This window comes from Coregonus lavaretus, assembly GCF_964263955.1.
Source record: "Coregonus lavaretus genome assembly, contig: HAP1_SCAFFOLD_1694, whole genome shotgun sequence".
In the NCBI taxonomy this organism is placed as follows: Eukaryota; Metazoa; Chordata; class Actinopteri; order Salmoniformes; family Salmonidae; genus Coregonus; species Coregonus lavaretus.
In genome coordinates, this window is record NW_028159274.1 from 61,624 (window position 1) to 87,853 (window position 26,230).

At 42.2% G+C, this 26,230-nt stretch overlaps 1 protein-coding gene across 1 annotated transcript in view; it reads left to right on the forward strand.

The window, feature by feature from the left end:
• LOC311123087 (tRNA dimethylallyltransferase-like) overlaps positions 1–26,230 on the forward strand; it is a gene marked incomplete at both ends in the record, with an annotated part of 54,226 nt that overhangs the window by 16,277 nt on the left and 11,719 nt on the right. The window contains one exon of the mRNA XM_084197362.1: positions 24,342–24,507. Within this exon, the coding sequence (XP_084053488.1) occupies positions 24,342–24,507 (166 nt within the window). The remainder of the gene's footprint in view (positions 1–24,341; positions 24,508–26,230) is intronic.

Sequence of the window (26,230 nt, forward strand, 5' to 3'; positions counted from 1 at the left end):
CTTACTGATGGAGAGGAGAGGTGTAGGAGACTAACAGTGATGTGCTTACTGATGGAGAGGAGAGGTGTAGGAGACTAACAGTGATGTGCTTACTGATGGAGAGGAGAGGTGTAGTAGACTAACAGTGATGTGCTTACTGACGGAGAGGAGAGGTGTAGGAGACTAACAGTGATGTGCTTACTGACAGAGGAGAGGTGTAGGAGACTAACAGTGATGTGCTTACTGACAGAGGAGAGGTGTAGGATACTAACAGTGATGTGCTTACTGATGGAGAGGAGAGGTGTAGGAGACTAACAGTGATGTGCTTACTGATGGAGAGGTGTAGGAGACTAACAGTGATGTGCTTACTGACGGAGAGGTGTAGGAGACTAACAGTGATGTGCTTACTGATGGAGAGGAGAGGTGTAGGATACTAACAGTGATGTGCTTACTGATGGAGAGGTGTAGTAGACTAACAGTGATGTGCTTACTGATGGAGAGGAGAGGTGTAGGAGACTAACAGTGATGTGCTTACTGATGGAGAGGAGAGGTGTAGGATACTAACAGTGATGTGCTTACTGATGGAGAGGAGAGGTGTAGGATACTAACAGTGATGTGCTTACTGATGGAGAGGAGAGGTGTAGGAGACTAACAGTGATGTGCTTACTGATGGAGAGGAGAGGTGTAGGATACTAACAGTGATGTGCTTACTGACAGAGGAGAGGTGTAGTAGACTAACAGTGATGTGCTTACTGATGGAGAGGAGAGGTGTAGGAGACTAACAGTGATGTGCTTACTGATGGAGAGGAGAGGTGTAGGAGACTAACAGTGATGTGCTTACTGATGGAGAGGAGAGGTGTAGGAGACTAACAGTGATGTGCTTACTGACAGAGGAGAGGTGTAGGAGACTAACAGTGATGTGCTTACTGATGGAGAGGAGAGGTGTAGGAGACTAACAGTGATGTGCTTACTGATGGAGAGGAGAGGTGTAGGAGACTAACAGTGATGTGCTTACTGACGGAGAGGAGAGGTGTAGGAGACTAACAGTGATGTGCTTACTGATGGAGAGGAGAGGTGTAGGATACTAACAGTGATGTGCTTACTGATGGAGAGGAGAGGTGTAGGAGACTAACAGTGATGTGCTTACTGATGGAGAGGAGAGGTGTAGGAGAATAACAGTGATGTGCTTACTGATGGAAAGGAGAGGTGTAGGAGACTAACAGTGATGTGCTTACTGATGGAGAGGAGAGGTGTAGGAGACTAACAGTGATGTGCTTACTGACGGAGAGGTGTAGGAGACTAACAGTGATGTGCTTACTGACAAAGAGGAGAGGTGTAGGAGACTAACAGTGATGTGCTTACTGATGGAGAGGAGAGGTGTAGGATACTAACAGTGATGTGCTTACTGATGGAGAGGAGAGGTGTAGGAGACTAACAGTGATGTGCTTACTGATGGAGAGGAGAGGTGTAGTAGACTAACAGTGATGTGCTTACTGACGGAGAGGAGAGGTGTAGGAGACTAACAGTGATGTGCTTACTGACAGAGGAGAGGTGTAGGAGACTAACAGTGATGTGCTTACTGACAGAGGAGAGGTGTAGGATACTAACAGTGATGTGCTTACTGATGGAGAGGAGAGGTGTAGGAGACTAACAGTGATGTGCTTACTGATGGAGAGGTGTAGGAGACTAACAGTGATGTGCTTACTGACGGAGAGGTGTAGGAGACTAACAGTGATGTGCTTACTGATGGAGAGGAGAGGTGTAGGATACTAACAGTGATGTGCTTACTGATGGAGAGGTGTAGTAGACTAACAGTGATGTGCTTACTGATGGAGAGGAGAGGTGTAGGAGACTAACAGTGATGTGCTTACTGATGGAGAGGTGTAGGATACTAACAGTGATGTGCTTACTGATGGAGAGGAGAGGTGTAGGATACTAACAGTGATGTGCTTACTGATGGAGAGGAGAGGTGTAGGAGACTAACAGTGATGTGCTTACTGATGGAGAGGAGAGGTGTAGGATACTAACAGTGATGTGCTTACTGACAGAGGAGAGGTGTAGTAGACTAACAGTGATGTGCTTACTGACAGAGAGGAGAGGTGTAGGAGACTAACAGTGATGTGCTTACTGATGGAGAGGAGAGGTGTAGGAGACTAACAGTGATGTGCTTACTGATGGAGAGGAGAGGTGTAGGAGACTAACAGTGATGTGCTTACTGACAGAGGAGAGGAGAGGTGTAGGATACTAACAGTGATGTGCTTACTGATGGAGGTGAGGAGAGTTGTAAGATTCTATGGATTTTTCAATTACATTGAGCTGATTTTTGACGTGCTGTTCCTTCTTTTTCCGTAGTCTATTTCTGTATTGTTTTAGTGATTCACCATAGTGAAGGCGTAGGCTCAGGTTTTCTGGGATAGGTTTCTCAATTTCTTTCTTAGGTTTTTGCATTCTTCATTAAACCATTTGTCACTGTTGTTACTTTTCTTAGGTTGTCTGCTTGAAATTGTTAGATTTGATAGGGAAGCTGAAGGGTCAAATATACTGTTTAGGTTTTCTACTGCCAAGTTTACACCTTCACTATTACACTGTTACTATTACAGTGTATTATGTTTTGTCCAGGAAGTTGTCTAAAAGGGATTCAATTTATTGTTGCCTAATAGTTTTTTGGTAGGTTTCCACACTACTTTCCTTCCATCTGTAGTATTTCTTAATATTATTCAGTTCCTTTGGCTTTGATGCCTCATGATTTAGTATTGCTCTGTTCAAGTAGACTGTGATTTTGCTGTGATCTGATAGGGGTGTCAGTGGGCTGACCGTGAACGCTCTGAGAGACTCTGGGTTGAGGTCAGTGATAAAGTTATCTACAGTTGTGACCCGTTCTTGTTGGCTGTTTGTCGTAGTTGTGTCAACGTGGGCATATTTGGGAGGGAATGCTCTCTGTGTCTCTGCCTCTCTCTCTCTCTCTCTCTCTCTCTCTCTCTCTCTCTCTCTCTCTCTCTCTCTCTCTCTCTCTCTCTCTCTCTCTGTATCTCTCTCTCTGTATCTCTCTCTCTCTCTCTCTCTCTCTCTCTCTCTCTCTCTCTCTCTCTCTCTCTCTCTGTATCTCTCTCTCTCTCGCTCTCTCTCTCGCTCTCTCTCTATCGCTCTCGCTCTCGCTCTCGCTCTCTCTCTCTCGCTCTCTTAATCGCTCTCGCTCTCTCTTAATCTCTCAATCTCTCTCTCGCTTTCTTTTTTTCCTTTCCCTCTTTCTTTCTGTCTGTCTTTCTTTGTGTGTGTGTGTAGCAGCTGTGTGGTGTGGGGTAGGGGGGCCGTGGGGTTAGGGGTAGGGGTAGGGGGGCCGTGGGGTTAGGGGTAGGGGGGGCCGTGGTATACAGCCTGAACACTGAGTTCATTGTCTGGACACATACTGGTCAGGGTCGAGCAGAACCCCAACCACACTTTGGGGGCGGGATCTTATCAGGGTCGAGCAGAACCCCAACCACACTTTGGGGGCGGGATCTTATCAGGGTCGAGCAGAACCCCAACCACACTTTGGGGGCGTGATCTTATCAGGGTCGAGCATAACCCCAACCACACTTTGGGGGCGGGATCTTATCAGGGTCGAGCAGAACCCCAACCACACTTTGGGGGCGGGATCTTATCAGGGTCGAGCATAACCCCAACCACACTTTGGGGGCGGGATCTTATCAGGGTCGAGCAGAACCCCAACCACACTTTGGGGGCGGGATCTTATCAGGGTCGAGCAGAACCCCAACCACACTTTGGGGGCGGGATCTTATCAGGGTCGAGCATAACCCCAACCACACTTTGGGGGCGGGATCTTATCAGGGTCGAGCAGAACCCCAACCACACTTTGGGGGCGGGATCTTATCAGGGTCGAGCAGAACCCCAACCACACTTTGGGGGCGGGATCTTATCAGGGTCGAGCAGAACCCCAACCACACTTTGGGGGCGGGATCTTATCAGGGTCGAGCAGAACCCCAACCACACTTTGGGGGCGGGATCTTATCAGGGTCGAGCATAACCCCAACCACACTTTGGGGGCGGGATCTTATCAGGGTCGAGCATAACCCCAACCACACTTTGGGGGCGGGATCTTATCAGGGTCGAGCATAACCCCAACCACACTTTGGGGGCGGGATCTTATCAGGGTCGAGCATAACCCCAACCACACTTTGGGGGCGGGATCTTATCAGGGTCGAGCAGAACCCCAACCACACTTTGGGGGCGGGATCTTATCAGGGTCGAGCAGAACCCCAACCACACTTTGGGGGCGGGATCTTATCAGGGTCGAGCATAACCCCAACCACACTTTGGGGGCGGGATCTTATCAGGGTCGAGCAGAACCCCAACCACACTTTGGGGGCGGGATCTTATCAGGGTCGAGCAGAACCCCAACCACACTTTGGGGGCGGGATCTTATCAGGGTCGAGCATAACCCCAACCACACTTTGGGGGCGGGATCTTATCAGGGTCGAGCATAACCCCAACCACACTTTGGGGGCGGGATCTTATCAGGGTCGAGCAGAACCCCAACCACACTTTGGGGGCGGGATCTTATCAGGGTCGAGCATAACCCCAACCACACTTTGGGGGCGGGATCTTATCAGGGTCGAGCAGAACCCCAACCACACTTTGGGGGCGGGATCTTATCAGGGTCGAGCAGAACCCCAACCACACTTTGGGGGCGTGATTTTAGTCTCTCGCTTTCTTTCTGTTCACTTTATTGACATGGCAAGTGAAATGACGTACATTGTGAAAGTACAGGGCTTAACATTTAACTTTTTTTAGACACTTGTTCATTGGGCAAGTAGGACTGATTTTTTTTTTTGTTGTTGTCCAAAAGCTCAAGTCACTCGTCCCAATGTGATTGAAAAATGGTGTTGTGTGATGCAAGGAACCACTTTCCAAAGTGAAATTCATGATCACTATTATTACCATACAGGGAATCAGACCAACATGCAGGCTACCCTCTGTCTAGAACAGGGCTCTACGGACCCGGTCAGTTAAGCCTGCTTTCTGCTAGGGCTTTAGACGGACTTCTCCAGTGCTAAGTAAGACATGAAAGAAGTTTAGCTATTTCATCTAACATGTTCAGGGATTTGCATTGTGGATGTTTTTGATGTGCAACATGTCAAAATACGATCCAGAATGATCAGATTAATTTTTTTGCTCGTAAGAGCATCCTGTCTGTGCACGTCGGCCTAGGCTATGCGCTCTGTATCGGAGTGCATCTCTTCCCTTCCCATCTTTCCCTCCGTGCACAAAGTGGGGAGAGAGAGTGAGAGCGGGCAACGAGACGGGGCAGATGTAGAACATGACAATGACATTAATACATGCTGCTAAATAGTTCATTACCGAGAACTAGCCAGACTAGGCTACGCGATATGTTTTTAATTGGCTATCTAGTTAGCATTATTTATAGGCTGTCTCAATGCAATCAGAGATCTGTATATAATGACAAGATGATCATGTATCCGCCCCGACAATGGGAGTCGTTGTCCCAAAGGTGTGAAAGGCAGGCGACAAGCTTAGGTCCAAAATAAGCCCATTGAAACGCATTGTTAAATTACTTACATTGACAACAACAGTGATAATACGGTGGTGGAAATGGGACTACCATTAACAGCAACTACAACAACAATATTAATGAGAATAACAATACATTAAAGCAATAGTAGTAGACCAATCTCAACATGACTGAGAAGACATATGGCACGGTATGAAAGCCTCAACATGACTGAGAAGACATATGGCATGGTATGAAAGCCTCAACATGACTGAGAAGACATATGGCATGGTATGAAAGCCTCAACATGACTGAGAAGACATATGGCACGGTATGAAAGCCTCAACATGACTGAGAAGACATATGGCACGGTATGAAAGCCTCAACATGACTGAGAAGACATATGGCATGGTATGAAAGCCTCAACATGACTGAGAAGACATATGCCACGGTATGAAAGCCTCAACATGACTGAGAAGACATATGGCATGGTATGAAAGCCTCAACATGACTGAGAAGACATATGGCACGGTATGAAAGCCTCAACATGACTGAGAAGACATATGGCACGGTATGAAAGCCTCAACATGACTGAGAAGACATATGGCACGGTATGAAAGCCTCAACATGACTGAGAAGACATATGGCACGGTATGAAAGCCTCAACATGACTGAGAAGACATATGGCACGGTATGAAAGCCTCAACATGACTGAGAAGACATATGGCACGGTATGAAAGCCTCAACATGACTGAGAAGACATATGGCACGGTATGAAAGCCTCAACATGACGGAGAAGACATATGGCACGGTATGAAAGCCTCAACATGACTGAGAAGACATATGGCACGGTATGAAAGCCTCAACATGACTGAGAAGACATATGGCACGGTATGAAAGCCTCAACATGACTGAGAAGACATATGGCACGGTATGAAAGCTCTCCCTCTCTCTCTGACTCACTGAGACGGGCAGCTCGGCATGCAGGTGGGTGTACACACACTCTGAACACACAGGACTCTTCCTTTGTCTATTCCGCCCACCTTTTTTAATGGTGTTCAATTGTTTCAAATACTCGTCTTATATTACATTTTTAAGTCGCTCTGGATAAGAGCGTCTGCTAAATGACGTAAATGTAAAATCTCCAATATATTGTCCATGTAAAAAAAACCTGACTGATTAGGAGGGCCTCCAGTTTTTTTGTTGTTGATAGACTGTATCTTTATACTTACCAACTGGTTTCAGTAATAGTGAAATCAGACCTTCTCGTGGAGTACCTAATAGTACAATTTTTATAGGAGTGGTTAAAACATGCTAATAGTGGATCTTTGAGTAGATCAAATAAGGTTTCATATACCTTAACTGGTATGCCATCCAGCCCTGGAGTTTTTTAAAATTGCATCAAGAAGTTACTCCTCTGCAATTAGGGCCTCACACAAGTCTTTCTGTACAGCTGTTCATTTTAAACTATTATTAGGAAAACCGTCCTTACAGTTAACTTCAGTTAGTGGAAATGGAGGAGACTGAAAAGAGAATATTTGGTGAATCATGGATGACTCCGTTATTTGTAACAGTTTTCTGTAAATTATTTTTGGTAGCATTTCTATGTTGAAGATTCAAAGATAATTGTGTGTATTTTTCACAATTTTCCATCCAATTCGCTTTATTTTTAAATAATATTATACTTCCCTACCCGAAATAAGTTCCTCCATGTATTACATTTTTTTCCTCTAACTTATTCTGTGCTCTATGGTACAGTTTGTATTCTATTGATTTCATAGATTTTTTATTGTTTCCATCTGTACTGTCATGTCCACGATTACCTTTGTTAATATGAACTCTTTTGACCTAATGTTTTGGTTGTTTTAAAGATGAGTATTGAATTGCATGACCTCTGAAGGGACATTTTAAGTGTCCCATACAATAAGGGGATCTGCTGTACCTATGTTATGCAGGGAAACGTCAGTTATAAAATCCTTTGTCTTGGTTAAAAACAAGTTGTCATCCAGTAGGCTTTGATTAAATTACCAATATCCTTGCCCACGTGGATGGCAATTGTTTGATGTTCCGACCGCATTCTGCCCCCTATTAAAACTTTTTTTTAGCGCAAAGGATACAGGAATGTAATCAAGACGGCTAGCTTGATTAAGCCTCCTCAATGTACAGTGCCTTCGGAAAGTATTCAGACCCCTTGACTTTTTCCACATTTTGTTACGTTGCAGCCTTATTCTAAAATGTATTTGATCGGGTTCAAGTCCGGGCTCTGGCTGGGCCGCTCAAGGACATTCAGAAACTTGTCCCGAAGCCAGTCCTGCGTTGTCTTGGCTGTGTGCTTAGGGTCATTGTCCTGTTGGAAGGTGAACCTTCGCCCCAGTCTGAGGTCCTGAGCGCTTTCATTAAGGCGGCAGGTAGCTTAGTGGTTAAGAGCGTTGTGCCAGTAACCGAAAGGTCGCTGGTTCTAATCCCCGAGCGGACTAGGTGAAAAATCTGTCGATGTGCCCTTGAGCAAGGCACTTAACCCTAATTGCTCCTGTAAGTCGCTCTGGATAAGAGCGTCTGCTAAATGACTAAACTTTATTTATTGAAATGTATCTCTCTGTTCTTTGCTCCGTTCATGTTTGCCTCGATCCTGACTAGTCTCCCAGTCCCTGCCGCTGAAAAACCTTCTTGATATGCCACACCTGTCATGTGGATGGATTATCTTGGCAAAGGAGAAATGCTCACTAACAGGGATGTAAACAAATTGGTCAACAACATTTTAGAGAATTATGCTTTTTGTGCGTATGGAAAATCTCGGGGATCTTTTATTTTAGCTCATGAAACACAGTACATGTTGTTTTCATATTTTTGTTCATTATATTTTCGAAGAAGTGTGGATCATCATTATTTGGACAGATGAATCATAGATTAATTAGCCAAATCTGTTTATCATCCAAATACCATATTTAAAAGGATCCATCATCCACCTTCCTTGGGGATCTGTTTGGACAGTTTGCCCATTTGGATCAAAATTGTTATTAATAAATATCACCCCTTTTGAGTTTATTTCCCAATGACAGAAACATATTTCTCCTTCCCAGTCCTTTTCCCACACAACCTCATCTGTAATAGTAGAGGGAGTTTCCTGTAAACAGTAGATATTATATTCCTTCTCTTTTAGCTTTTAGGTAAAGACTAATCTTCTCCTTTTTTTTAAATATATATATATATATATAATCTGCTAAGCCATTACAATTATAACTAGCTATACTTACTTCACCACTTACCATAATGAGATACAAGTTTCAATTATACTTACCATAATATATGCCTGTAAACGTACTACCAAAAAGCACCATGATGATCAAGCTGCTAGACACCTTGAATTTATCCGTACTTACCGATACTACCAGAATCAATGCCTGACCTCTATCCATGTAGCTGTACCATAATATACAGTGCATTCGGAAAGTATTCAGACCCACATTTTGTTACATTACAGCCTTATTCTAAAATGGATTAAAATAAATAAAAATCCTTGTCAATCTACACACAATACCCCATAATGACAAAGTTTTTAGAAATGTTTGCTAATGTATATTTCAAAAACAGATACCTTATTTACATAAGCATTCAGACCCTTTGCTATGAGACTCGAAATTGAGCTCAGGTGCATCCTGTTTCCATTGATCATCCTTGATGTTTCTACAACTTGATTGGAGTCCACCTGTGGTCAATTCAATTGATTGGAAATGATTTGGAAAGGCATACACCTGTCTATATAAGGTCCCACAGTTGACAGTGCATGCCAGAGCAAAAACCAAGCCATTAAGTTGAAGGAATTGTCCGTAGAGCTCCGAGACAGGATTGTGTCGAGGCACAGATCTGGGGAAGGGTACCAAAACATTTCTGCAGCATTGAAGGTCCCCAAGAACACAGTGGCCTCCATCATTCTTAAATGGAAGAAGTTTGGAACCACCAAGACTCTTCCTAGAGCTGGCCAAACTGAGCAATCGGAGGAGAAGGACCTTGGTCAGGGAGGTGAACCTAGATCCCGATGGTCACTCTGACAGAGCTCTAGAGTTCCTCTGTGGAGATGGGAGAACCTTCCAGAAGGACAACCATCTCTGCAGGACCCACCAATCAGGCCTTTATGGTAGAGTGGCCAGACGGAAGCCACTCCTCAGTAAAAGGCACATGACAGGCACCTAAAGGACAGAGGATTCTCTGGTCTGATGGAACCAAGATTGAACTTTTTGGCCTGAATGCCTGGCACCATCCCTACGGTGAAGCATGGTGGTGGCAGCATCATGCTGTGGGGATGTTTTTCAGCGGCAGGGAGACTAGTCAGGATCGAGGGAAAGATTAATGGAGCAAAGTACAGAGAGATCCTTGATGAAAACCTGCTCCAGAGCGCTCAGAACCTCAGACTGGGGCGAAGGTTCACCTTCCAACAGGACAATGACCCTAAGCACACAGCCAAGACAACGCAGGAGTGGCTTCGGGACAAGTCTTTGAATGTTCTTGAGTGTCCCAGCCAGATCCCGGACTTGAACCCGATCGAACATCTCTGGAGAGACCTGAAAATTGCTGTACAGCGACGCTCCCCATCCAACCTGACAGAGCTTGAGAGGATCTGCGGAGAAGAATGGGAAAAACTCCCCAAATACAGGTGTGCCAAGCTTGTAGCGTCATACCCAAGAAGACTCGTTGCTGTAATCGCTGACAAAGGTGCTTCCACAAAGAAGCAGGTAAAGGGTCTGAATACTTATGTAAATGTATTATTTCAATTTTGTGTTTTTACATTTGCATAACAAACAATTAAATCAATTTTAGGATAAAACTGTAACATAACAAAATGTGTAAAAAGTCAAGTGGTCTGAATACCTTCCGAATGCACTGTATGTTAAACATATTGTAGATGTCAATCCATGTACCGTAGCTGTACCATAATATACGCTACATGACCAAAAGTATGTGGACACCTGCTCGTCGAACATTTCATTCCAAAATCATGTGCATTAATATGGAGTTGGTCCCCCCTTTGCTGCTATAACAGCCTCCACTCTTCTGGGAAGGCTTTCCACTAGATGTTGGAACATTGCTGCGGGGACTTGCTTCCATTTAGCCACAAGAGCATTAGTGAGGTCGGGCACTGATGTTGGGTGATTAGGCCTGGCTCGCAGTCGGCGTTCCAATTGATCCCAAAGGTGTGATGGGGTTGAGGTCAGGGCTCTGTGCAGGTCAGTTACGTTCTTCCACACCGATCTCGACAAACCATTTCTGTATGGACCTCGCTTTGTGCACAGGGGCATTGTCATGCTGAAACAGGAAAGGGCCTTCCCAAAACTGTTGGAAGCACAGAATCGTCTAGACTGTCATTGTATGCTGTAGCGTTACGATTTCCCTTCACTGGAACTAAGGGGCCTAGCCTGAACCATGAAAAACTGCCCAGACCATTATTCCTCATCCACCAAACTTTACAGTTGGCACTATGCGTCCGGGCATGTAGGTTCTCCTAGCATCCACCAATTCACAGATTCGTCTGTCGGACTGCCAGATGGTGAAGCGTGATTCATCTCTCCAGAGAACGCGTTTCCACTGCTCCAGAGTCCAATGGCGGCGAGCTTTACATCACTCCAGCTGACGCTTGGCATTGCGCATGGTGATCTTAGGCTTGTTTGCGGCTGCTCGGCCATGGAAACCCATTTCATGAAGCTCTCGACGAACAGTTCTTGTGCTGACGTTGCTTCCAGAGGCAGTTTGGAACTCGGTAGTGAGTGTTGCAACCGAGGACAGACAATTTTTACGTGCTTCAGCACTCGGCGGTCCCGTTCTGTGAGCCACTTCGCAGCTGAGCCGTTGTTGCTCCTAGACGTTTCCACTTCACAATAACAGCACTTAAAGTTGACCTGGGCAGCTCTAGCAGGGCAGAAATTTGACGAACTGACTTGTTGGAAAGGTGGCATCGAACTGACTTGTTGAAAGGTGGCCACTTTGAAAGTCACTGAGCTCTTCAGTACGGGCCATTCTACTGCCAATGTTTGTCTATGGAGATTGCGTGGCTGTGTGCTCGATTTTTATACACCTGTCAGCAATGGGTGTGACCGAAATAGCCGAATCCACTCATTTGAAGGGGTGTCCACATACTTTTGTATATATCATATGTTAAACATACTTTATATGTCTCTCCATGTAGCTGTACAATAATATGTGCACTGTTAAACATACTGCAGCTGTCTCTAAGTAGACCTCCAGGGGTCTTCCAGTTGTCCTCCAATATCCCTCCTGTGAAAGCCTCCCTCCATCCCAGAAGGGATTGTTGTCCCTGCTACTATCATACCAACGCCGTACCCGTAACGTGCCTTTTAGTGTCCCAAAGGACATCTTCAACCGCCGATTGCCCAAGTTTGAAGTTAGTGCATTAACCAATATTTCAATGCTGCCACCCCTCAAGCGCCCAGCCAAAACCCCTGTAGGCCAATGAGAGGAGCGTCCTCTTTTGCCACGTAACAAAACATAAGACAAAATGAAAATAGAGAAATAAATGAGGTAGTTACTGAGAACTTTATTAGTTATGGAGCTCAATCTGTTATCTCAAATACACATCACACACCACTAATAGATCCCTGCTTGGTCTACTTCCAACCTTCCTCTTGTTCTTCCTCTCCTCCTTCCTCTCTCTTTCTCCTTGTCTTATTGTCTCTCTCTCCTGGGATTAGTTGTCCTCCATTTAATAGAGTTTCAATCAGAAGAACTTGAACAAACACACACACCGGCAGGCAGCTGTTGGGGATTAGGCTGGTCTTACTCAGTAGCTGCATATACAAACCCACCACAGCATAGAATAGAGAGAACTGTTCAATTAAAGGAGTGAGAGAGCGAGATGGAGACACAGGTTGATGTTTATTGGGATGAGTATTGTCCTGGAGGCAGAACTGAGCGATTTTGCTGCTAGCTTGTGGGCTGTGCTGCAGAGCTGCCTCCAGGAGAGAGAGAGAGAGAGAGAGAGAGAGAGAGAGAGAGAGAGAGAGAGAGAGAGAGAGAGAGAGAGAGAGAGAGAGAGAGAGAGAGAGAGAGAGAGAGAGAGAGAGAGAGAGAGAGAGAGAGAGAGAGAGAGAGAGAGAGAGAGAGAGAGAGAGAGAGAGAGAGAGAGAGAGAGAGAGAGAGAGAGAGAGAGAGAGAGAGAGAGAGAGAGAGAGAGAGAGAGAGAGAGAGAGAGAGAGAGAGAGAGAGAGAGAGAGAGAAGAGGAGAGGAGAGAGAGAGAGAGAGAGCGAGAGAGAATCAGGGGCAGTTGAGGAGCGTGGCGTCCTCCTCTCCATCCTGCTTAAATCTATGTTGCTGCAGTTAGTGATGACATTATATTGAGAGAGTGCCACACACCCCTACTGCTTCCCTCAGGGTTTCTCTGTGTGTCAGTTCGTCTTCCTCTGTCTCCACTCTTCCCCTGTCTCCACTCTTCCTCTATCTCCACTCTTCCCCTGTCTCCTCTTCCTCTGTCTCCACTCTTCTGTCTCTTGTCTCCTATGTCTCCGCTCCTATGTCTCCTGCCTCCTCTCCAATGACATGTCTCCTCTCCTATGTCTCCTCTCCACTGACTCCCCCCCCTAGCAGGGGTAACTGTTACCTTACTAGGTACAGATTAAACACTGTCAGTTGCAATCCTTTTTGTACTAATTAGAGTTATGATTAGCCTGTTGTAATGTATGTCTGTCTATCCATTCAGCCAGGCTACATTCATTTTGATATCTACCCATCCTCTTCGATCCGTTGAACATTCCTTAGAGTGCGTGTCAAACTCATTCCACGGAGGACCTTGTCTGCCTGCGTGTTTTCCCTTTTACTAGGTTGATGAATTAAGGTCACTAATTAGTAAGGAACTCCCCTCACCTGGTTGTCTAGGTCTTAGTAAGGAACTCCCCTCACCTGGTTGTCTAGGTCTTAGTAAGGAACTCCCCTCACCTGGTTGTCTAGGTCTTAGTAAGGAACTCCCCTCACCTGGTTGTCTAGGTCTTAGTAAGGAACTCCCCTCACCTGGTTGTCTAGGTCTTAGTAAGGAACTCCCCTCACCTGGTTGTCTAGGTCTTAGTAAGGAACTCCCCTCACCTGGTTGTCTAGGTCTTAATTGAAAGGGGAAACCAACAGACGCTACGCCCTCCATGGAATGAGTTTGACACATGCCTTAGAGGAACAGGTTTTTCCGCTCTGCGTTGTCAGGGGACCGTGTTTCCTGTTGCCCTGACAGGCACAGAGTGAGATGGGTACGCGCACTGACAACTAGGAGAACACATTGATCGTTCTATTACTGTGTGTGTCAGAGAGGAAGTGGTATAATGTCTGGTAATTTTATGGAGCGTTATGTTTCATTACTGATGGTGCTCCTGCCTTCTGGAGCGTTATGTTTCATTACTGATGGTGCTCCTGCCTTCTGGAGCATTATGTTTCATTACTGATGGTGCTCCTGCCTTCTGGAGCGTTATGTTTCATTACTGATGGTGCTCCTGCCTTCTGGAGCGCTATGTTTCATTACTGATGGTGCTCCTGCCTTCTGGAGCGTTATGTTTCATTACTGATGGTGCTCCTGCCTTCTGGAGCGTTATGTTTCATTACTGATGGTGCTCCTGCCTTCTGGAGCGTTATGTTTCATTACTGATGGTGCTCCTGCCTTCTGGAGCGTTATGTTTCATTACTGATGGTGCTCCTGCCTTCTGGAGCGTTATGTTTCATTACTGATGGTGCTCCTGCCTTATGGAGCGTTATGTTTCATTACTGATGGTGCTCCTGCCTTCTGGAGCGTTATGTTTCATTACTGATGGTGCTCCTGCCTTCTGGAGCGTTATGTTTCATTACTGATGGTGCTCCTGCCTTCTGGAGCGTTATGTTTCATTACTGATGGTGCTCCTGCCTTATGGAGCGTTATGTTTCATTACTGATGGTGCTCCTGCCTTCTGGAGCGCTATGTTTCATTACTGATGGTGCTCCTGCCTTCTGGAGCGCTATGTTTCATTACTGATGGTGCTCCTGCCTTCTGGAGCGTTATGTTTCATTACTGATGGTGCTCCTGCCTTATGGAGCGTTATGTTTCATTACTGATGGTGCTCCTGCCTTATGGAGCGCTATGTTTCATTACTGATGGTGCTCCTGCCTTATGGAGCGTTATGTTTCATTACTGATGGTGCTCCTGCCTTTTGGAGCGTTATGTTTCATTACTGATGGTGCTCCTGCCTTATGGAGCGTTATGTTTCATTACTGATGGTGCTCCTGCCTTCTGTCATGTCACTGTTTTACGTTCCTTTTCTTTCTCTCTCTCTCTCATCCCTCTACTTCCTCCCGAGTGGCCCAGTGGTCTAAGGCTCTGCATCGCAGTGCTAGCTGTGCCACTAGAGATCCAGGCTCTGTCGTAGCCGGCCGCGACCGGGAGACCCATGGGGCGGCGCACAATTGGCCCAGCGTCGTCCAGGGTAGGGTGAGGGAATGGCTGGCAGGGATGTAGCTCAGTTGGTAGAGCATGGCGTTTGCAACGCCAGGGTTGTGGGTTCGATTCCCACGGGGGGTATGAAAAAAATAATGTATGCACGGACTGTAAGTGGCTCTGGATAAGAGCGTCTGCTAAATGACTGTAAATCTCTCTGCCATGGGACTGCTACTGGACAGTTACACTGGGTGGGGATAGGAACTACATCCCACTACATTTAGGCAGTGGGTAGGGAGACTAAAGAGAGACTACAGTACATGAATAGGAAGAGAGACTAAAGAGAGATACTACAGTACATGAATAGGTAGAGACTAAAGAGGGAGACTACAGTACATTAATAGGAAGAGAGACTAAAGAGAGAGACTACAGTACATTCATAGGTAGGGAGACTAAAGAGACTACAGTACATGAATAGGTAGGGAGACTAAAGAGAGACTACAGTACATGAATAGGTAGAGAGACTACAGTACATTAATAGGTAGAGAGACTAAAGAGAGACTACAGTACATTAATAGGTAGAGACTAAAGAGAGAGACTACAGTACATTAATAGGAAGAGAGACTAAAGAGAGAGACTACAGTACATGAATAGGTAGAGACTAAAGAGAGACTACAGTACATGAATAGGTAGGGAGACTAAAGAGACTACAGTACATGAATAGGTAGGGAGACTAAAGAGAGACTACAGTACATGAATAGGTAGAGAGACTACAGTACATTAATAGGTAGAGAGACTAAAGAGAGATTACAGTACATTAATAGGTAGAGATTAAAGAGAGAGACTACAGTACATGAATAGGTAGAGACTAAAGAGAGACTACAGTACATGAATAGGTAGGGAGACTAAAGAGACTACAGTACATGAATAGGTAGGGAGACTAAAGAGAGACTACAGTACATGAATAGGTAGAGAGACTACAGTACATTAATAGGTAGAGAGACTAAAGAGAGACTACAGTACATTAATAGGTAGAGACTAAAGAGAGACTACAGTACATGAATAGGTAGAGAGACTACAGTACATTAATAGGTAGAGACTAAATAGAGAGACTACAGTACATTAATAGGTAGAGAGACTAAAGAGAGACTACAGTACATTAATAGGTAGAGACTAAAGAGAGACTATAATACATGAATAGGTAGAGACTAAAGAGAGACTACAGTACATGAATAGGTAGAGAGACTAAAGAGAGAGACTACAGTACATTAATAGGTAGAGACTAAAGAGAGAGACTACAGTACATTAATAGGTAGAGACTAAAGAGAGACTACAGTACATTAATAGGTAGAGACTAAAGAGAGAGACTACAGTACATTAATAGTTAGAGACTAAAGAGAGACTACAGTACATTAATAGGTAGAGACTAAAGAGAGAGACTACAGTACATTAATAGGTAGAGACTAAAGAGAGACTACAGTACATTAATAGGTAGATACTAAAGAGAGACTACAGTACATTAATAGGTAGAGAGACTAAAGAGAGAGACTACAGTACATGAATAGGTAGAGACTAAAGAGAGACTATAATACATGAATAGGTAGAGAGACTAAAGAGAGACTACAGTACATGAATAGGTAGGGAGACTAAAGAGAGACTACAGTACATTAATAGGTAGAGAGACTAAAGAGAGAGACTACAGTACATTAATAGGTAGAGAGACTAAAGAGAGATTACAGTACATTAATAGGTAGAGACTAAAGAGAGACTATAATACATGAATAGTTAGACTAAAGAGAGACTACAGTACATGAATAGGTAGAGAAACTAAAGAGAGAGACTACAGTACATTAATAGGAAGAGAGACTAAAGAGAGAGACTACAGTACATTAATAGGTAGAGACTAAAGAGAGACTACAGTACATTAATAGGTAGAGACTAAAGAGAGACTACAGTACATGAATAGGTAGAGACTAAAGAGAGACTACAGTACATTAATAGGTAGAGACTAAAAAGAGAGACTACAGTACATGAATAGGTAGAGAAACTAAAGAGAGAGACTACAGTACATGAATAGGTAGAGAGAGTAAAGAGAGACTACAGTACATTAATAGGTAGAGACTAAAGAGGGACTACAGTACATGAATAGGTAGAGAAACTAAAGAGAGCGACTACAGTACATGAATAGGTAGAGAGACTAAAGAGAGACTACAGTACATTAATAGGTAGAGACTAAAGAGAGAGACTACAGTACATTAATAGGTAGAGAGACTAAAGAGAGAGACTACAGTACATTAATAGGTAGAGAGACTAAAGAGAGACTACAGTACATTAATAGGTAGAGACTAAAGAGAGAGACTACAGTACATTAATAGGTAGAGAGACTAAAGAGAGACTACAGTACATTAATAGGTAAAGACTAAAGAGAGACTACAGTACATGAATAGGTAGAGACTAAAGAGAGACTATAATACATGAATAGGAAGAGAGACTAAAGAGAGAGACTACAGTACATTAATAGGTAGAGACTAAAGAGAGACTACAGTACATTAATAGGAAGAGAGACTAAAGAGAGAGACTACAGTACATGAATAGGTAGAGACTAAAGAGAGACTACAGTACATTATTAGGTAGAGAGACTAAAGAGAGAGACTACAGTACATTAATAGGTAGAGAGACTAAAGAGAGAGACTACAGTACATTAATAGGTAGAGAGACTAAAGAGAGACTACAGTACATTAATAGGTAGAGACTAAAGAGAGAGACTACAGTACATTAATAGGTAGAGAGACTAAAGAGAGACTACAGTACATTAATAGGTAGAGACTAAAGAGAGACTACAGTACATTAATAGGTAGAGACTAAAGAGAGACTATAATACATGAATAGGAAGAGAGACTAAAGAGAGAGACTACAGTACATTAATAGGTAGAGACTAAAGAGAGACTACAGTACATTAATAGGAAGAGAGACTAAAGAGAGAGACTACAGTACATGAATAGGTAGAGACTAAAGAGAGACTACAGTACATTATTAGGTAGAGAGACTAAAGAGAGAGACTATAGTACATGAATAGGTAGAGACTAAAGAGAGACTACAGTACATGAATAGGTAGGGAGACTAAAGAGAGACTACAGTACATGAATAGGTAGAGAGACTACAGTACATTAATAGGTAGAGAGACTAAAGAGAGACTACAGTACATTAATAGGTAGAGACTAAAGAGAGACTATAATACATGAATAGGTAGAGACTAAAGAGAGACTACAGTACATGAATAGGTAGAGAGACTAAAGAGAGAGACTACAGTACATTAATAGGTAGAGACTAAAGAGAGACTACAGTACATTAATAGGTAGAGACTAAAGAGAGAGACTACAGTACATGAATAGGTAGAGAGACTAAAGAGAGACTATAATACATGAATAGGTAGAGACTAAAGAGAGACTACAGTACATTAATAGGTAGAGACTAAAGAGAGAGACTACAGTACATTAATAGGTAGAGACTAAAGAGAGACTACAGTACATTAATAGGTAGAGACTAAAGAGAGAGACTACAGTACATTAATAGGTAGAGACTAAAGAGAGACTACAGTACATTAATAGGTAGATACTAAAGAGAGACTACAGTACATTAATAGGTAGAGAGACTAAAGAGAGAGACTACAGTACATGAATAGGTAGAGACTAAAGAGAGACTATAATACATGAATAGGTAGAGAGACTAAAGAGAGACTACAGTACATGAATAGGTAGGGAGACTAAAGAGAGACTACAGTACATTAATAGGTAGAGAGACTAAAGAGAGAGACTACAGTACATTAATAGGTAGAGAGACTAAAGAGAGATTACAGTACATTAATAGGTAGAGACTAAAGAGAGACTATAATACATGAATAGTTAGACTAAAGAGAGACTACAGTACATGAATAGGTAGAGAAACTAAAGAGAGAGACTACAGTACATGAATAGGTAGAGAGACTAAAGAGAGACTACAGTACATTAATAGGTAGAGACTAAAGAGAGACTATAATACATGAATAGGTAGTGACTAAAGAGAGACTACAGTACATGAATAGGTAGAGAGACTAAAGAGAGACTACAATACATTAATAGGAAGAGAGACTAAAGAGAGAGACTACAGTACATTAATAGGTAGAGACTAAAGAGAGACTACAGTACATTAATAGGTAGAGACTAAAGAGAGACTACAGTACATGAATAGGTAGAGAGACTAAAGAGAGACTACAGTACATTAATAGGTAGAGACTAAAGAGAGAGACTACAGTACATTAATAGGTAGAGAGACTAAAGAGAGAGACTACAGTACATTAATAGGTAGAGAGACTAAAGAGAGACTACAGTACATGAATAGGTAGAGAGAGTAAAGAGAGACTACAGTACATTAATAGGTAGGGAGACTAAAGAGAGAGACTACAGTACATTAATAGGTAGAGAGAGTAAAGAGAGACTACAGTACATTAATAGGTAGGGAGACTAAAGAGAGAGACTACAGTACATTAATAGGTAGAGAGAGTAAAGAGAGACTACAGTACATTAATAGGTAGGGAGACTAAAGAGAGAGACTACAGTACATTAATAGGTAGAGAGAGTAAAGAGAGACTACAGTACATTAATAGGTAGGGAGACTAAAGAGAGAGACTACAGTACATTAATAGGTAGAGAGAGTAAAGAGAGACTACAGTACATTAATAGGTAGGGAGACTAAAGAGAGAGACTACAGTACATTAATAGGTAGAGAGAGTAAAGAGAGACTACAGTACATGAATAGGTAGAGAAACTAAAGAGACTACAGTACATGAATAGGTAGAGAGAGTAAAGAGAGACTACAGTACATGAATAGGTAGAGACTAAAGAGAGACTATAATACATGAATAGGAAGAGAGACTAAAGAGAGAGACTACAGTACATTAATAGGTAGAGACTAAAGAGAGACTACAGTACATTAATAGGAAGAGAGACTAAAGAGAGAGACTACAGTACATGAATAGGTAGAGACTAAAGAGAGACTACAGTACATTATTAGGTAGAGAGACTAAAGAGAGAGACTACAGTACATTAATAGGTAGAGAGACTAAAGAGAGAGACTACAGTACATTAATAGGTAGAGAGACTAAAGAGAGACTACAGTACATTAATAGGTAGAGACTAAAGAGAGAGACTACAGTACATTAATAGGTAGAGAGACTAAAGAGAGACTACAGTACATTAATAGGTAGAGACTAAAGAGAGACTACAGTACATTAATAGGTAGAGACTAAAGAGAGACTATAATACATGAATAGGAAGAGAGACTAAAGAGAGAGACTACAGTACATTAATAGGTAGAGACTAAAGAGAGACTACAGTACATTAATAGGAAGAGAGACTAAAGAGAGAGACTACAGTACATGAATAGGTAGAGACTAAAGAGAGACTACAGTACATTATTAGGTAGAGAGACTAAAGAGAGAGACTATAGTACATGAATAGGTAGAGACTAAAGAGAGACTACAGTACATGAATAGGTAGGGAGACTAAATAGAGACTACAGTACATGAATAGGTAGAGAGACTACAGTACATTAATAGGTAGAGAGACTAAAGAGAGACTACAGTACATTAATAGGTAGAGACTAAAGAGAGACTATAATACATGAATAGGTAGAGACTAAAGAGAGACTACAGTACATGAATAGGTAGAGAGACTAAAGAGAGAGACTACAGTACATTAATAGGTAGAGACTAAAGAGAGACTACAGTACATTAATAGGTAGAGACTAAAGAGAGAGACTACAGTACATGAATAGGTAGAGAGACTAAAGAGAGACTATAATACATGAATAGTTAGAGACTAAAGAGAGAGACTACAGTACATTAATAGGTAGAGAGACTAAAGAGAGACTACAGTACATTAATAGGTAGAGACTAAAGAGAGACTATAATACATGAATAGGTAGTGACTAAAGAGAGACTACAGTACATGAATAGGTAGAGAGACTACAGTACATTAATAGGTAGACTAAATAGAGAGACTACAGTACATTAATAGGTAGAGAGACTAAAGAGAGACTACAGTACATTAATAGGTAGAGACTAAAGAGAGACTATAATACATGAATAGGTAGAGACTAAAGAGAGACTACAGTACATGAATAGGTAGAGAGACTAAAGAGAGAGACTACAGTACATTAATAGGTAGAGACTAAAGAGAGAGACTACAGTACATTAATAGGTAGAGACTAAAGAGAGACTACAGTACATTAATAGGTAGAGACTAAAGAGAGAGACTACAGTACATTAATAGGTAGAGACTAAAGAGAGACTACAGTACATTAATAGGTAGAGACTAAAGAGAGAGACTACAGTACATTAATAGGTAGAGACTAAAGAGAGACTACAGTACATTAATAGGTAGATACTAAAGAGAGACTACAGTACATTAATAGGTAGAGAGACTAAAGAGAGAGACTACAGTACATGAATAGGTAGAGACTAAAGAGAGACTATAATACATGAATAGGTAGAGAGACTAAAGAGAGACTACAGTACATGAATAGGTAGGGAGACTAAAGAGAGACTACAGTACATTAATAGGTAGAGAGACTAAAGAGAGAGACTACAGTACATTAATAGGTAGAGAGACTAAAGAGAGATTACAGTACATTAATAGGTAGAGACTAAAGAGAGACTATAATACATGAATAGTTAGACTAAAGAGAGACTACAGTACATGAATAGGTAGATAAACTAAAGAGAGAGACTACAGTACATGAATAGGTAGAGAGACTAAAGAGAGACTACAGTACATTAATAGGTAGAGACTAAAGAGAGACTATAATACATGAATAGGTAGTGACTAAAGAGAGACTACAGTACATGAATAGGTAGAGAGACTAAAGAGAGACTACAATACATTAATAGGAAGAGAGACTAAAGAGAGAGACTACAGTACATTAATAGGTAGAGACTAAAGAGAGACTACAGTACATTAATAGGTAGAGACTAAAGAGAGACTACAGTACATGAATAGGTAGAGACTAAAGAGAGACTACAGTACATTAATAGGTAGAGACTAAAGAGAGAGACTACAGTACATGAATAGGTAGAGAAACTAAAGAGAGAGACTACAGTACATGAATAGGTAGAGAGAGTAAAGAGAGACTACAGTACATGAATAGGTAGAGAGAGTAAAGAGAGACTACAGTACATTAATAGGTAGGGAGACTAAAGAGAGAGACTACAGTACATTAATAGGTAGAGAGAGTAAAGAGAGACTACAGTACATTAATAGGTAGGGAGACTAAAGAGAGAGACTACAGTACATTAATAGGTAGAGAGAGTAAAGAGAGACTACAGTACATTAATAGGTAGGGAGACTAAAGAGAGAGACTACAGTACATTAATAGGTAGAGAGAGTAAAGAGAGACTACAGTACATTAATAGGTAGGGAGACTAAAGAGAGAGACTACAGTACATTAATAGGTAGAGAGAGTAAAGAGAGACTACAGTACATTAATAGGTAGGGAGACTAAAGAGAGACTATAATACATGAATAGGTAGAGAGACTAAAGAGAGACTACAGTACATGAATAGGTAGGGAGACTAAAGAGAGAGACTACAGTACATTAATAGGTAGAGAGAGTAAAGAGAGACTACAGTACATTAATAGGTAGGGAGACTAAAGAGAGACTATAATACATGAATAGGTAGAGAGACTAAAGAGAGACTACAGTACATGAATAGGTAGAGACTAAAGAGAGACTATAATACATGAATAGGTAGAGAGACTAAAGAGAGACTACAGTACATGAATAGGTAGGGAGACTAAAGAGAGACTACAGTACATTAATAGGTAGAGAGACTAAAGAGAGAGACTACAGTACATTAATAGGTAGAGAGACTAAAGAGAGATTACAGTACATTAATAGGTAGAGACTAAAGAGAGACTATAATACATGAATAGTTAGACTAAAGAGAGACTACAGTACATGAATAGGTAGATAAACTAAAGAGAGAGACTACAGTACATGAATAGGTAGAGAGACTAAAGAGAGACTACAGTACATTAATAGGTAGAGACTAAAGAGAGACTATAATACATGAATAGGTAGTGACTAAAGAGAGACTACAGTACATGAATAGGTAGAGAGACTAAAGAGAGACTACAATACATTAATAGGAAGAGAGACTAAAGAGAGAGACTACAGTACATTAATAGGTAGAGACTAAAGAGAGACTACAGTACATTAATAGGTAGAGACTAAAGAGAGACTACAGTACATGAATAGGTAGAGACTAAAGAGAGACTACAGTACATTAATAGGTAGAGACTAAAGAGAGAGACTACAGTACATGAATAGGTAGAGAAACTAAAGAGAGAGACTACAGTACATGAATAGGTAGAGAGAGTAAAGAGAGACTACAGTACATGAATAGGTAGAGAGAGTAAAGAGAGACTACAGTACATTAATAGGTAGGGAGACTAAAGAGAGAGACTACAGTACATTAATAGGTAGAGAGAGTAAAGAGAGACTACAGTACATTAATAGGTAGGGAGACTAAAGAGAGAGACTACAGTACATTAATAGGTAGAGAGAGTAAAGAGAGACTACAGTACATTAATAGGTAGGGAGACTAAAGAGAGAGACTACAGTACATTAATAGGTAGAGAGAGTGAAGAGAGACTACAGTACATTAATAGGTAGGGAGACTAAAGAGAGAGACTACAGTACATTAATAGGTAGAGAGAGTAAAGAGAGACTACAGTACATTAATAGGTAGGGAGACTAAAGAGAGAGACTACAGTACATTAATAGGTAGAGAGAGTAAAGAGAGACTACAGTACATGAATAGGTAGAGAAACTAAAGAGAGAGACTACAGTACATTAATAGGTAGAGACTAAAGAGAGACTACAGTACATTAATAGGTAGATACTAAAGAGAGACTACAGTACATTAATAGGTAGGGAGACTAAAGAGAGATTACAGTACATGAATAGGTAGAGAAACTAAAGAGAGAGACTACAGTACATTAATAGGTAGAGACTAAAGAGAGACTACAGTACATTAATAGGTAGAGACTAAAGAGAGACTACAGTACATTAATAGGTAGAGACTAAAGAGAGAGACTACAGTACATGAATAGGTAGGGAGACTAAAGAGAGAGGCTACAGTACAAGAGGCCCTTTCGGAGCATCTTAGCATTCCGAGAAATTCCGTAAACTGGTTAGAGAGGCCTGTCCGAGACGTTGACACTCAGTTGTCACATTCCGACAGCCAACAGTGTCTGTGTCCGTGGGTCTGCTTAGCTCAGTGGCTGTTGTAATCTCTGCTACTAGGCCTAACTCACTCTACATTGTTTTTGTGTTAATTAGGGTTTGATTGGTCTCTGAAGCACATTTCCTGGACAACTTTCTCTGCCTTGTCGATCTGATTTGGTTCTCTTTGTCTTCCTCAGGTGTACCGTGGTCTGGACATCATAACCAATAAGGTGACGGCTGAGGAGCGCGCCCAGTGCAGGCATCACATGATCAGCTTCGTGGATCCCCTGGTCAGCAGCTATACTGTGGTGGACTTCAGGAACAAGGCCCTGGCGCTCATATCCTTTATGATTCTACCAATGAGTAAGACATGAGGAAATATATATTTTTCTTTTTTTAAGCCACCCACGGACCCCCCCCACCTAGGGGTGGGCGATATGAGCTAAAATTCATATCACGATATTTTCCACTGTCCAGACGATATCGATATGATATCACGATATATGACGTAAAAAAATATGAATCACATTTTAATATCCCTTCTTGGTTAAATTATATTAGTTAAGGAAAAATATGTATTTGAACCTTATATAACCAGAAAGAGTGAGGCATTGGACCGTATGGACCTGAAAAGTTTTTATTTGTATTGTGCAAACATGCATTCCGTAAACATGAGGTAGGTAGGCCTATATATATATATATATATATAAATTAGATATTAAGTAAAATTAAATAAAAAATAACAGGAGATAAAGAAAATAAGGTAATTACAAATTCAAATACGTGTGTTTGTTTTGGCTACGGTCCGTAGATATGTAAAAAACTAACCGTTTGAAACTAAACCTTTCAAGCCTCAACCATCAATTATCAACAATATCAACAAATCTTCACTAGAACTTTCTTCACAAGTTCCGTGCCAGGAATACCAGCATGTTGACTGTTTCTGGCTTTAGTGCTGCCCTGTGACATGTCACCACATTGCCCCCAGTGCTGAATGCCCTCTCAGAGGGGGCACTTGTGGCAGGGATGCATAAGTATTTCTTTGCCAGACAACTCACACGTGGAAAATTAGATCCGTGAAATCGCCACCACTCCAAAGGATCAGACTCGCTGTCTGCTGCCGTTGCCAGAATGTAGCTATTCAGCTCTTGCTCAATGATCTGCCTCTCTGAACATGAGGCAGGTGCACTGCTGGTCTGCTTAAAGAAGCTCCCAAGGCTCTTCTTGGGCTTCTTGCCTGATTGATGAGCAGTGGAAGCTTCTTTCTCCCTGTCAGTGTGATCCTCTGCAAGAGACGATTTTCCCAGGGCTGTGTTCTCCACCAGGAGGGCTTCGGTCTCTGAGGCAGCTCTCACCTTAAAAAATGAAAATAATTAAACTTTATTTGTATAGCACCTTTCATACATAAAATGCAGCCCAAAGTGCTTTACATTTGAAGCAATAAAACAAGAACAAATGAATAAATACCTTAATGTCCTCCAGTTTCTCAGCGGACATGTACCTGGTCTTGAACCTTGGATCTAGAAAGGTAGCCATGGAGAGCAGCTCATCTGTTGCAGGGTCAGTGTACTTGTTATTCAAGTAATCAAGAACCTTGATCTTGATCTCTTTGGTCAGTTCTGTATCGTCCTTGCTCAGATTTAGAACCTCTGCATTTAACAGATTGATGACAGGCTTCAAATAGGACACGCTCACATACGCTTCTCCTGACAGGGCATCTGTAAAGTCCTGGAGTGGCTTCAGTGCTGCTGTGACTGATTCCAAGACCTGGATGTCTTGCCAGGTAGGTACAAGGTGCCGTGTCTTTTTGTCCCCTGCCAGGACCTGTGTAATGGCCTTTTCCTGCTCCAGGACTCTTTCCATCATTTTCAGACGAGATCCCCACCTTGTCGGAGATTCTGTGATGAGCTTGTGCAGGGGCAGGCTTAGTTCATTCTGTGCTGTCATCAGGGCCTTCTGCTTTTTCCAGCTGTATGAGAACGTGCTAACCACCTTTTTGCAAACCCCTGTGGCCCGGGAAATCGCACACCCCTGTGGCCCGGGAGCGTTTTGGACACTCCTCTCTGGAAATTGGGAATAAGAAATC